The 13,501-nt window shown below is 43.2% G+C and overlaps 1 protein-coding gene across 2 annotated transcripts in view; it reads right to left on the reverse strand.

Moving 5' to 3' along the window:
• LOC310874161 (thrombospondin-2-like) overlaps nt 1–13,501 on the reverse strand; it is a 47,360-nt gene that overhangs the window by 18,507 nt on the left and 15,352 nt on the right. For both annotated transcript variants that reach the window (XM_083786855.1, XM_083786854.1), the window contains 7 exons: nt 12,487–12,660; nt 11,081–11,211; nt 8,192–8,326; nt 7,378–7,599; nt 4,459–4,566; nt 4,069–4,228; nt 2,527–2,645 (listed from right to left, as the gene is read on the reverse strand). In XM_083786855.1, coding sequence (XP_083642981.1) covers nt 2,527–2,645; nt 4,069–4,228; nt 4,459–4,566; nt 7,378–7,599; nt 8,192–8,326; nt 11,081–11,211; nt 12,487–12,660 — 1,049 coding nt within the window. The remainder of the gene's footprint in view (nt 1–2,526; nt 2,646–4,068; nt 4,229–4,458; nt 4,567–7,377; nt 7,600–8,191; nt 8,327–11,080; nt 11,212–12,486; nt 12,661–13,501) is intronic.

A 13,501-nucleotide genomic window follows, 5' to 3' on the forward strand; every position in this document is an offset into this window, starting at 1 on the left:
GATAGTTAGGAACCAAATGGACCCTTAAGGGTCTGTAACTCTGAGTGTACAAATGGAAGCAAATTGACCCTAACGGGTCCATTTGTACACTCTCAGAGTTAAATTAACATTGATCCCACCAGAGACACCTAAAGTAATTATGTTTCTGTACTTTTTTGGAATGAAGGAAGAGAGCTTCATGGAGTTTAAATTATTAAAGACAACTGAAGTAATTACTATTTTTTGGGACTGAAGTTTTTCTCACATGGTATTTTGATGACACTGGAGCTTCGCCTTTTTTTCTTTATTTATATGTCATATATATAATTATATATATAACTTCGATTTTATAATGGAAGTCAATGACAGTCGGATCGGGCTGAAACCATGCCCAAATAAGGAGTCATTATGTCACAGATACATCATAGTGTGTTGACATGACAGATTGGTCACTATATATGGGGACTAGGTTGGTGGAGGTTGTGTAGAGCCCAGGATCACATTAGATGATTGACACAGGGGTGAAAAACGGGTTACAAAATCGTGGGATAAAAAAAATATAAAAATAATGAAGTGTGAGATACACATGAGGCCACGCCCTCCTTGGACCCCGTCATAGTTTTGTTTTTATTTGTTGCTGTTGTTGTTAGTCATGCATTCCAGTTCCCACCTGATGTAGTGTGTGAGTTCTGATTGGTCCAGATCATACTGAATAACTGCTAGCTTGCATAACGTCTGAAGACTAGCACTTAAGTCTAACATGTACAGGTCAAAAGGGTCAAAGAGGATGATACGATCTCCCACAATGCAACAGCACATCCTATACATCCCAGCCCCAGCGGGGCCTTTCCCCTTGGTCTCAACCTTCTTCCAGGAGAAGGTCTGTGGACTGAACTTCCACAGATCATTGAAGCTCTGGATTTCATTGCGGCATCCACATATGTACAGCTCTCCATTGTATTTAAAGGCTGAATGACCCCATTCTACTTCTGGTAGTAGCTGTGCAGAAGATGTGCTCAGCCAGAGGTTGGTCTCTGTGTCAAACACTCTGATGTTGTAGTCCTTGTTGAACCACAAGTTCCCAAATACAAACATCTTTGTTCCAATGATGGTGGCAGAGTGACATCCTGAAACATAAGACGTCATCTGGCTGATATAAATACAGTGGGCGCCCCTCAGTTCACACAAGTGTGATTCTTTTATAATATATCTTTCTGTTGGCGAGCAAGAAAACAAAATCACACTCGTGTGAAGTGAGAGGTGCCCACTGTATTTATTTCAGTCACATGACGTCTTTAGTGCCCGAAACAAACATTAAAGTCCGTAGACTTGGCTGGCAAACTTTTTACATCATAAGTGCTCTAAACAAACACTACAAATCCCATAGACTTGGCTTCCATATGGTGTAATCTTCAAAAACCATGCATTGGAGGGGTTTGAAAAAAAGAAAATTAAATGGGGGGTCCGTAGACTAATGCGTGTCAAACTGGGGGTCCCCCTGAAATGAAACGGGTTGAGAATCACTGCTAGAGCCGTAAAAATCTTCTCTTATGGGGATCCCTGGCATATATTTTCAAATGGGGCTCCGCGGGGGCTAATTAGTGTCAATTTGGGGGTCCTTGACATGAAAAAGTTTGGGAACCACTGGTGTAGTGAGTTGCCCCCGCGACCTGATTACGGATAAGCAGTTTAACCCATTTTGTGCGGGAACCCATTTTGGTGTTAGCATTATGTTATGCTTTAGATATTGAAAAATAGCAGATCTACAAGCTCCGGTGGCGCGCTACGAGCTTGTAGGTCTGCTATTTTTGAAAAATCAAAGAACCACTGACATAGAAATGAGCATTTGTGCCTGTTCAGTCAGGGAACCTCAGTGCAGTTGCTGCCGGCCGTTAATTGGGCCGCCTCAGCATCACGCTCTCATTCACATGATTCACTCAGCCAATCACACACTCACTCCATCTTCATACCGGCTACTTTAACCGGAGGTTTGCATTTATCCTCCTGCTTCCTTCCTTGCTGCTGCTGTATACCAACCTGCTGCTCACCCACCTCCACCCAAGCTACCACCTGTCTCACCCTCCTCCACCCACGCTACCACCTGTCTCACCCTCCTCCACCCCAGCTACCACCTGTCTCACCCACCTCTACCCAAGCTACCACCGGTCGTTTTGGATCTACTGTTTAGGTACGGGGGATTCAGAGTCCCTGATTGGAACTGATGCGCTTGATCTAAAGTACCTAAAAAGCAGATCCAATACATCGCCAAACCATAATAAATGTATTGCTCATCTTATATTCAAATTCAATAAATATATATTCCATCCATTCTTGAGTTGTTCTGACTGAAACATGTCAGGATGTAGAAGACATTTTTTCTGATCCCAGGTCAAAATGGGATAAGATGGATGGATGGTGTAGTAGTGGGTTATGCAGAAGGGGACAGTTGTCTGTACTGTACCTGCAGTGGGTTATGCAGAAGGGGACAGTTGTCTGTACTGTACCTGTAGTGGGTTATGCAGAAGGGGACAGTTGTCTGTACTGTACCTGCAGTGGGTTATGCAGAAGGGGACAGTTGTCACACTGGTCTCCCACAGCGTCCATGTCGGTGTCTCTCTGGTCGGTGTTGTAGATCAATGGGCAGTTGTCGTAGTGGTTCAAGGCCTCTGTCGAGACAGACAAGTGAGTGAGTTATGTAACTTAGATAGCACTTAATGTAGACTTAGATAGCATTTTATACAGACTTATAGCATTTTATGTAGACAGCACTAGAATAGCATTTCTATGTTCTTGCTTAATGTAAATCGCTCTGGATTAAGAGAGTCTGCTAAATGCTTAAATTATTGTAAATTGTAAATTGAGTGGGCCAAAAACATTCACTCCGACAATGACGTCTTATTTCATAAAATAAAATAAAATAAAACGCAAAAACAGAAAGAAACATTAATGCAAGAACAATATCTTCTATTTCCACACGATAACTTTCCAGTAAGAGAAAGGCTGTTTTTTTCCATTAGCATGATGGCATCCCCCATTGATGATGCCATTGGTAGGCAGGTTTCTGAATTTTCCATAGTTCACCAATGAGACGCAGAGTGAGTAGGCAGACATTGGAAATGGGTGATAAGCCATAGACATATAAAGGTAGACGCCCCTTCCGGCTCTGGAGCACGTGTGCTCAAGGAAGGGCAAAATTGTCCCGAGATTCCTTGCGAAAGCATGAGTGGAAGCTTGCCCAGCTTCCGCGTGCGTAATGGAAGTCCCGGGAAAGACGCTCTGTGTGATTGGCCAGTAGTCACTTGAGTGGCAGCGAGAGGCGTCCCCGTTTTTCCTCCCGGAATTGTGGCGTGAGGGACATTTCCGGGAGGAAAAAAGGGGATGCATGAGTGACGTCCCTTCCTTGGGCAGCGGCGCAGCATGCCTTCAGCACTCTTCCTTTGCACTGCTCTTGCACATATTATGGCTCCAACGAACTGCAGCGGCCAATGAGGTATCTATTTTCTTTTTTAAATATTATCTATGCATTAAGGCAAGCCCTCTGTACGACAATAAGAGCTCTATACAAGATCACAACTTATCGCAATATAAAAAATGTGGCCAATGTTTGTTGTACTTTTGATACAGTAATGGTCCTTTTTCTTGTCTTTCTTTTTTATGTATTAAAAACAAAAGGTCTTAAAAGTCTAAGGACTTTTAAGACCTTTTGTTTCATTCTGGGCGGGAACCCATTTTGGTGTTTTAAGCATTAGGTTGTAGATTTGCTATTTCTGAAAAATCATGAAAATGTGGCGCAAATCTTTGAATATGTATTCTTTCAGAACGTTTTTAACTAAAATCTTTGCTTCTGGGGGGGTCCCTGGAACAGCATATTTTCAGATTGGCTTATTACATATAATTCTTGGGGTCCTTGACGTGAAATATTGAGCACCACTGATATAGAAACATAGGTATTTCAGAAGACTGTCATGATTTAGAAGATTTTTGTTTAGTTTCGATGTCAGGCCTAAATGGGTTACTTTCACTTCGCTGTCATCTGCCCCCCCATGTGGGTCCCCCCACATCCACAGGTGGAGAACCTCTGCCGCCTACCGTCTCCGTCCATGTCGATGCTGCAGGCGTCCCCCTCTCCGTTGTGGTCGGTGTCCGTCTGCAGGGGGTTGTTGTCGAAGGGACAGTTGTCGCAGCGGTCCCCGACGCCGTCCCTGTCCGAATCGAACTGCCGAGGGTTGTACGCCAGCGGGCAGTTGTCCTGGACGGAGGTTAGCACCGCTCATTAAACATACACATGTATGTCCACATCAGTGTTGTTTTTAGTCTAGTCATATAGTCTTTGAAAGGAAACGGTACTTTCGTTGAACTGTATACCCATTCTATACAAACTGTGAATAGAAATGTCAATCAATCAATCAATCAATCAATCAACCTAAATGTATGTAATTAGTCTCAAAAAGTCCTATCCACACAGAGCAGGAGTCTCACCTGCTCGTCCACGATGAGGTCGTTGTCATCGTCGGGGTCACAGGCGTCTCCCATGCCGTCGTTGTCCAGATCCTCCTGACCAGAGTTTGGCAGGTTGGGACAATTGTCCTGCAGCCAATAAGATGGGGCGTGGTTTAGTTTGACCCGTTGCAGGACCAACCAGAATACAGTTCAATAAGAGCTTAATCAGGACCAACCAGAATACAGTTCAATAAGAGCTTAATCAGGACCAACCAGAATACAGTTCAATAAGAGCTTCAGGACCAACCAGAATACAGTTCAATAAGAGCTTCATGACCAACCAGAATACAGTTCAATAAGAGCTTCAGGACCAACCAGAATACAGTTCAATAAGAGCTTCAGGACCAACCAGAATACAGTTCAATAAGAGCTTCAGGACCAACCAGAATACAGTTCAATAAGAGCTTCAGGACCAACCAGAATACAGTTCAATAAGAGCTTCAGGACCAACCAGAATACAGTTCAATAAGAGCTTCAGGACCAACCAGAATACAGTTCAATAACAGCTTCAGGACCAACCAGAATACAGTTCAATAACAGCTTCAGGACCAACCAGAATACAGTTGTGAGGTCAGTCGACAACAATGAATATTTCGTGTTGTGTGATTTTTTATTTGATTTGATTCATTTAGAAAAGCAATCATAATACAACATTATAATCAGCGATTCAAGGATTACACAGTAAAGTCCAAAGACGTATTTCCACTGAGGTCCTCTCACACTGAACAGAACAATGCTTTAAAATACATCACAAATACATAACAGTACATAATACATTATATACACAACACAACAAGTACGTCCCTATCCATCCCTCTAAGATGACACTTTATAGGGGAACCTTTTCCAGTAGCCATTGTTTAGTCTTCTGTTTAAATGTCCTCAAATTGGAGGTCAGTTTAACACTGGATTCCAGGCTATTCCACTGTGTGGCTCCTATATACATGAATGAGCCTTTGCCCACTTTACTTTTAAAAGCAGGGAGCACCACATCTGCAATACTGGCTCTGGTGAAATGGTTGTGTTTACCTGCCTGAAACATGTTCTTAAAACTGCTGGGACCTCTCTGTATTTAATTTTATGGACCATGTTTCGTCTAGCCATTGTAACCTTTGATTCTACTGGGAGCCAGTTCAGCTCTCTGAACTGGTTCATTCCTATATGGGTTCTGGGTTCCATCCCTAGTATAACCCTGATCAGTCTATTTTGAGCTGACTGTAGCTTTGTTTTAAAATACTTAATCAAGCCCTCGAACCACGATGTACACGCAAAATCAAAGTGGCACAGGATAAGGGAGTTGGCCACCACTAATTTTGTCTCCCTATCCATGTATCTTGCTGTTCGAGCTAGAAACGTAGTCAGTCCGGAGACCTTGTTTAGCACCTTGCTGGCCATACTTCGGCCGTCTAAGTTACCCTCTAAAATACAGCCCAGGTATTTCACTGATGATTTTGCTGCTATGTATTCAGAATTTATTTTGATCTTGAAGTCTGTGCTTCTTCCTAATTAGATTTTCGAGCCAAACAGAATTGATTCTGTCTTCCCTGAGTGTAAAGATAACTTATTATCTATAAGCCAGGAACAAGGTCAAGGTCAAGGTCAAGGTAAACTTTATTGCCCACAAGGGAAATTTGTCTTGGCTAACATTGTGTGTGTGTGTGTGTGTGCGCGTGCGTAACAGTATTATATAATAATTACACAAAATATGATACAAATAAGTGCTTCTACCTGACTTAATTCTCCATGGTTCATGTGTATAGGAATACATAGTGCATTAGAGGTCACAGCTCCTTTAAGTCTCCCCCTTTTGCCCCCTGTATAAATGTCCTGCGACTCCTCCACAACTTCCTTCTGTACTTCCGTCTTGGAACGAGGTGGGTGTCTTTGTTGACTTCTCTGTATAACATAATAAGAATTGTACTTGCAAATTGATTTATACAGTTTGTTTAACTCTGTTTAGAGAGGAGTCTTTGCACTACTAAGAACTAACGTGGAGACGTGTCTGTTGTTATTCTTTGTCAGGTATGTTACGTTTTATTATTTGTTGTGTTACTGTCGCTCTTAGCTTCTGTACTTCCGTCTTGGAACGAGAGAGGAGTCTTTGCACTACTAAGAACTAACGTGGAGACGTGTCTGTTGTTATTCTTTGTCAGAATAAAACGTGGTTTCCAAAGAGAGTTCTGGGTCCGTCTGTCCATTCAACACAACGCAGAGAGAGACAGATTACACCGGTGCTTTCACTTCTAGTGATTTTTACTAGTTGACTAGTCGACTAGTTTTTTTATGATATTTGTACATTTAAAAACTGTGTACATTGGTGACTATAATCTAGCATTCTAGCTGATCTTGAGGCCTACAAAAACAAAAAACAAAAACGATAAGAAAATATAAATATTTTTTCTTATCAACTAGTCAACTAGTACCAACAAGGTCGACGAGTGGATTTACTAGTCGACTAGTTGAATAGTTGACTAGTTGCCACTGCGCAAAAAGCATGAAATACGGTTGAGTATATACCAGGAAACACCCGGTAAATTTACAAACAAACTGTACCATTACTGTATATATGCCCGCTAAACTTGAGGTTTACGGGCAAATCTAGTGCAGATAATTGCCCATTAATCCCTCTTTTCACACAGTGTGCTTAACCCATTTTGACCTGAGATCAGATTCTAAAAATGTCTTCTAAATCCTGACAGTTTTCTATGTCAGTCGTTCTTTGATTTTTCAAAAATAGCAGACCTGTAAGCTCGTAGCGCGCCACTCGGTGGCGCGCTATGAGCTTGTAGATCTGCTATTTTTCAATAGATAAAGCATAACATAATGCTAACACCAAGAGGGGTTCCCGCCCCAAAAAACGTGTGTGCGTGGTAGGTGACGTTGCTGTGCTCACAGTACCTTGTGACAGTGGTAGGTGGCGTTGTGCTTGCACGCCAGGCCGAGGTTGGGCCAGCCGTCCAGGTCCGAGTCCTCGGCGCACGTGAAGCCGTCCCCGGCGAAGCCCACGGCGCACACGCACCGGTAGAGGAGCTCCGACGCCAGGCCCAGGTACACGCACCGGCCGTGTGGACGCTGGCAGGTGTGTGTGTTGTCCGTGCACGGATTGTACGGCTCACACACCTGCAGATGAGATGGCACTTCATTATATATAGGCTATATATATATATATATATTTATTTTTTTGTTTCTTCTCCCAGTTTTAGTCATTTTTGTGCCAAATACCAATTACCCCATCCCATGTAGTCCCCCCTGTCACTTTCAATCCTTTTGATTGATTGATTGATTGATTGATTGATTGATTGAAATATGTATTAACAGTTTGTGAGTGGACGGCCCAATTAAGCATACACTTGTTTACAAGAGGGTCCACCATGTCCAATTCATCAAAACATTTAGAGACTTACAAATAGACACTTCTATATAGTTAAAGAACAGAACAGGAATTCATCATAAGATGGTTTGAGATCTATGGTTTGAGATCTATTAAAATGTCTTTTGACAATAAGATGACCAAATAAATCACCCCCCTCCCCTCTCTCTCTATAGTTCTGAATTATTATAGGCTATACTGTATATTCAACATGTTTAAAGTTCCCCTACTTTCCAATTGGCCCCCTTGGCACCCCCTGGTGGCCCCTCTGGGACATTGAAGACCTCTCACAACCACAAGCTATAACAGGAGATAAACAGAAGCCCATGCAGCGTGACGTGCCTGCCTGGTGCTCTCGGCACTCTGCAGTCCCAGGCCGTAGGGCTGTGCTCCTCGGTACCGCGGGGGGCAGGGCAGACAGTAGAACCCCGGGTCGGTGTTCACGCAGCCGGTGACGCACACGCCCTCCACTTCACACTGCCAGCCAACGAGACACAGGGAGCAAACAGACTGCTGTCAGAACCAACGCACATGTTTTGGACATCGTTGCCGTATAATAATAATAATAATAATAATGGACTCCGATGCATTCCGTAAACTTCCGTTTGTCCCTATTCGCTAATGGAAGTCTATGTAGAGGAGCCGCCATTGGACTGGGACTGGCCCCATGAAGTGAACGTGAGTTGTCGTAACTCTGTCTCATACTCTATGGCTCTGTGCATGTCATGACGTTTTATATTGATTTTCATTTTTTATTATTACACGGCTTGGTTGAATGCTTGATTCTGATTGGTCAATCGCCGAATTCATCGGTCTGTTATTCCTGGATAATGACCGCTCCGCTCTATAACAGACCGATGCCTAATCAAACCCTCGGAGCGCTGATTTACTGCTGTTTCCAACATGACAGCCATGTTGTAAACACACACACACACACACACACACACACACACACACACACACTGTCATTTACAGCAAAACATTGCTCTCAAAAATGTTTTTGAAAACATTTGAGCGAGAAATAGACGAAGCAGTACCCGAAAATGGATTAAAGTACCACAGACGAAAAACTGTCCAAATTTCATTCTGACCCCTCCACGAAAAGGCCTCGTTGTCCTGAACCCTTATCAATCATTTATACATTATGGATCAATAGTGTGGACTTAGACTGTTTTTCGTCTGTGGCATTCTGATCAACTCACTTATGGGAATACTTTCATTACCAAGCAAGGAAATACGAGTCGTTTCGTTGTGTTTTGGGTCAATTTATGTAATTTATGTATTAGGTAGCCGTGCAATAAGCGGGATAATGTATGGCGGAGTGGTCATTGTCTATGGATTAACCACCTCCGCTGTCGCGTCGGTGGTTAATCAACCTGTCGGTGATTTATCTACAAACAATGACCCTACTTGGTCATACCACAGTGTCACACAAAAGTGAAAAAGACAGAGACGACATGCTCAAATTTTTCAAATACTTTTCATTGGTTCTATATTTAATAACTCCCACGGACGACACACTTCAGCATCTTTCACTTTCCCTTTCAGAAGATATTATTATATTATATCATACTATCATCATACTATCATATCATCATCATACTATAATTCAGTCAATGTCTGAATGAATGAATGAATGAATGAATGTCAGAAACACCACCGTATCTCCCCATTGCCTGCACCAATCGCTCCCACTTTTCACACAGGCATTGACCATAATAATATGGAGGTCTTAACGAAGCCATTTTTTCAATAAGATTAATAATGAATTTATTAGTGAATAAAAACCCGTTTATTTGTCCGTGGTCTATCTCCGACCGAGCCACACTATTAGCACACATCTCTCCATGCCAAAAAAAATCTGCACACTCCCAGAATCCGGCTAAGCTACATTTTCCCGACGCAACTGTCATATTTACTGTACAGATATTGTTTTTACATCACCACACAATCCCACGGGCAAAGTTGCTGTGACGTCATAATCGTCACACTTCTCCACCAGCACAGAGGCCAGCCATCCGAAGGATCCTCCCCCTTTCACTGCTCCTGTGTGTGATGTGACCTGTGAACTACTCTGCACTGTCTGTAGACTCACCCACCAACAACAAACAACACCGACTCATGCTTGGACTGGAATACTCTGCCATCACCCCCCCAAAAACGCATCATGCCAAAAAGAAAACTCGTGACGCCAAACATTTGCGAGCCAGTCGCGCAAACGAAACCAAAGCAGGTAAGCAGCTGCATATCTGAACACATTTAATCGTTTGCACGCCCGTGCATCATTGCTTCTTTATGTGCTTGCGTGCGCATTTCCCAACTCTGTGATTGTGACTCTGTGATGAAGCACGACCGTTCACTTACTCTAAATATATTTATGGGGGGCAATAGTCCATACAACGGGTAAGGACTATGTATATTAATACAATACAAGCAAAAGGGCATTGCCTAACCAACACTTCAAATCATATTTATCCAACATTCATCTTAAAGGATAACCTCTTCAAAGCAGCCACAATACCAAGCTATCAATGGTGTACTTATGATTGTACTGCAGCATTTTCTTGCAAAAGAAACTACAGTAGCCTACTAATTAGCCTACTTTGTGCCCAACCTAACTTCCCAAGACCATCTGTAAACAATTCCCCGCTCCCCCCTATCAGTAATATGATCTATTACAACACATTACCCACACTGAACATCATTTGCTGTTCATATATTCAGAACGGGTAAGGACTAGTATATTATAATTTCACAAAATAGTCCAAATAGCACTAGTTAATGCATCACAAGCCATAATTATCGCTTTGCACAAAACCACAGTATTTTTACAAAAGGAATCCCCCCCAAAGAAAGACATAAAAGGTTTTGGTTTTTCTAAACACAGAGATACAATACAAGGTTTCTCCCTGACATCGATGACAGGCGAGTATTTGTGACCATCAGAGAGAGGCTGCCATCATGGCTGCCAAACGTGGCAGATGGCTGGGCCGCCGACCAGAAGGACTCTAACGTGTGCCCACATGGGTTTACCGGCGGAGGACGCTATGCTACACAAGAAACCAGAGTTAACGTGTTCCCACGCAACTCTGACAAATGGGCTTCTATCGGCATCTGGAAAAAAAAGGGTTCAGATGCCGTATAGCCCTGCTTTTTGTAGGGGTATATGCACTGTGTGTGTGTGTGTGCATGTGTGTGTGTGCGTGCGTGCGTGCGTGCATAGTATTGTACCTCGTTCTCGTCTTCGCAGTGTGTGCCGTTGCCATAGAAACCCTGTGGGCATCTCCCACATTCCCACGAGCCGTCACTGTGTGACGTGCACTGTACCCCGGGAAAACACGGACCATTCAGTCGGCAGATGTCTGAAAATACGCACACACGCACGCACACACACACACACATGCACACGCACACGCACACGCACACGCACACGCACACGCACACACACACCCTATCCTGATTGATAATCTGACTCGTATCCATTTGGTTTCATTGTACACTCTGAGAGGTACGGAACCCATAAGGTGACTTTGACGACTGAATTTCCCTTGCGGGATCAATAAAGGGTCTTAAATCTTATATCTTATAAAGGTCACAAACTATGAGTTATTATGAGTTATGAGTTATACTGCTTCTGAGATGCACCAGCCTGGCCTGCCATAGGCTAGAGGCGCGGTTGGAACTGCCTTCTGCATGAGATTTTAGGACTTTTTAGGATTTCACGGTGTAGGTGTTCTAGTACTCTAGGTCACGGTGTCCGGGGACCCCCAGGGGTCCTTGAGGGAGTTCCAGGGGGTCCCCAGCTAAATGATAGTTTGGAACCAAATGGACCCTTATGTGTCTGTAACTCTGCAGAGTTAAATTAACAGTGATTTTACGGGCCCAGGCGGTGGCGTAACCGTCTGGGCACCCGACTGGTAATCCAGTCGCAGTGTGCCGCGGGTTCGACTCCCGAGCCCGACACGGCCTTTACTGCATGTCTTCCCCCATCTCTCTCCCGTTTCCTGTCAGCCTACTGTCTGTCCCTTCAAAAAACCAATAAAAGGCGTAAGCCGCAAAAAAAATATCTTAAAAAAAAAAAACTGTGATTTTACGATCCTCTTAGCAGACCTTATATTTATTTTATTTTATGTATTTATTTATTTGACTGGGACAAAGCTCATTAATCAGTGTCATTGTCAGTTTTCACCTCAATGTAAATGGGCCAGAGTTAGCCAAAGCTACATTTCATCTGTAGTCCTTGGGCAGGCTCTTAAAAAATGAATGATAAAAGAAAGACAGAGTGTGTAGTGTGCCAGCACACAACACCATGCGTTGATGCCATGTGTGCATACAGTATGTGCAGGCACCCAACGCCATGTCCATACAAAAACACAATGCATTACAATACAGGAGCAGATCAACATGGTACAGGGGACAGAACAACTGCAAAGTGAAGTGAAAAATGACACCGGTGATAAATACTAAATAGTGCTGATAGTTACTCATGATTACAGATTTTAATTGTTTTTAGCCACCTTTTCAGGTTGAATTTGAAGGTCAGATAGTGTTTTTATACAACTGCACTTCCCTGTGCTTTTTTTCTGCAAAATGTTATGTATTCAATCAATCAATCAATCAATCAATCAATAGCCTACCTATAGGGCAGGGTTCTCTGTTGCAGGCTGCGTAGTCCGCTGCGTCTCCGGCACAGCGCTTGCCTCCGTGCTGCGGTGTGGGACTGGAACACTCCCTCCCTCGAACGGACAGCCCTCCCCCGCACGACGCAGAGCACGAAGACCACTCCGACCAGCCCCCCCAGCCACCGGCGACTAAGCGCACGCACGCGCGCGCACACACACACACACACACACACACACACACACACACACACACACACACACACACACACACACACACACACACACACACACACACACACACACACACACACACACACACACACACACGCACACACCACACACACACACACACACACTAAAGTTCTGCAGTCGCCACGACTGAAAAGTTCATTTGGATTCCACAGAAGTAATTTATGGAATCATGTCGTGGACCGAAAATAGCCGATCTACAGGTACAAGATCGCAACGACTCAGTGACGCGTTGTAAGCTTGTAGATCAACTATTTTCGGTTATTAGATATTTTAAGATGAAACTGAAAGAGTATAATTGAAGGGTTCAGAATAGATAATAGTGTTTGAACTGGTCAAACTAGCAATAGAATGCATGTTCAGAAGCATCTTCCATGAAACCATAATGGTCTCGGATATTTCATAAAAGCAATTAAGGTTAAATCCCCAATCAAAAACATAATAATTCTACATATTGTAGTAGGAAACAAATCACAGATTGGAACTTGGCCTAACAAAACTTTTCAGTCATGAGGTTCTATTTAGCTTTAAACCATGCACAAATGCACGCACGCCGCATGGACACAACATTTTGTCTGTTTCAGGATTTTGTTACAAGATACATTTTTGTTGATTTCTTGATTAAATAAATACTTTTTTAAGACAAGATTCAGGTTATGATTAGGGTTTCGGTGTTGGTAGCCGGATTTAATTCATATTTATGATGCGATGAGAGAGGACATGCAGGAGGCCGGAGTGACCGAGGAAGATGCAGAAAACAGAAGCAGATGTAAACAGATGA

This window comes from Protomyctophum parallelum, assembly GCF_964188405.1.
Source record: "Protomyctophum parallelum genome assembly, chromosome: 17".
Taxonomy (NCBI): domain Eukaryota; kingdom Metazoa; phylum Chordata; class Actinopteri; order Myctophiformes; family Myctophidae; genus Protomyctophum; species Protomyctophum parallelum.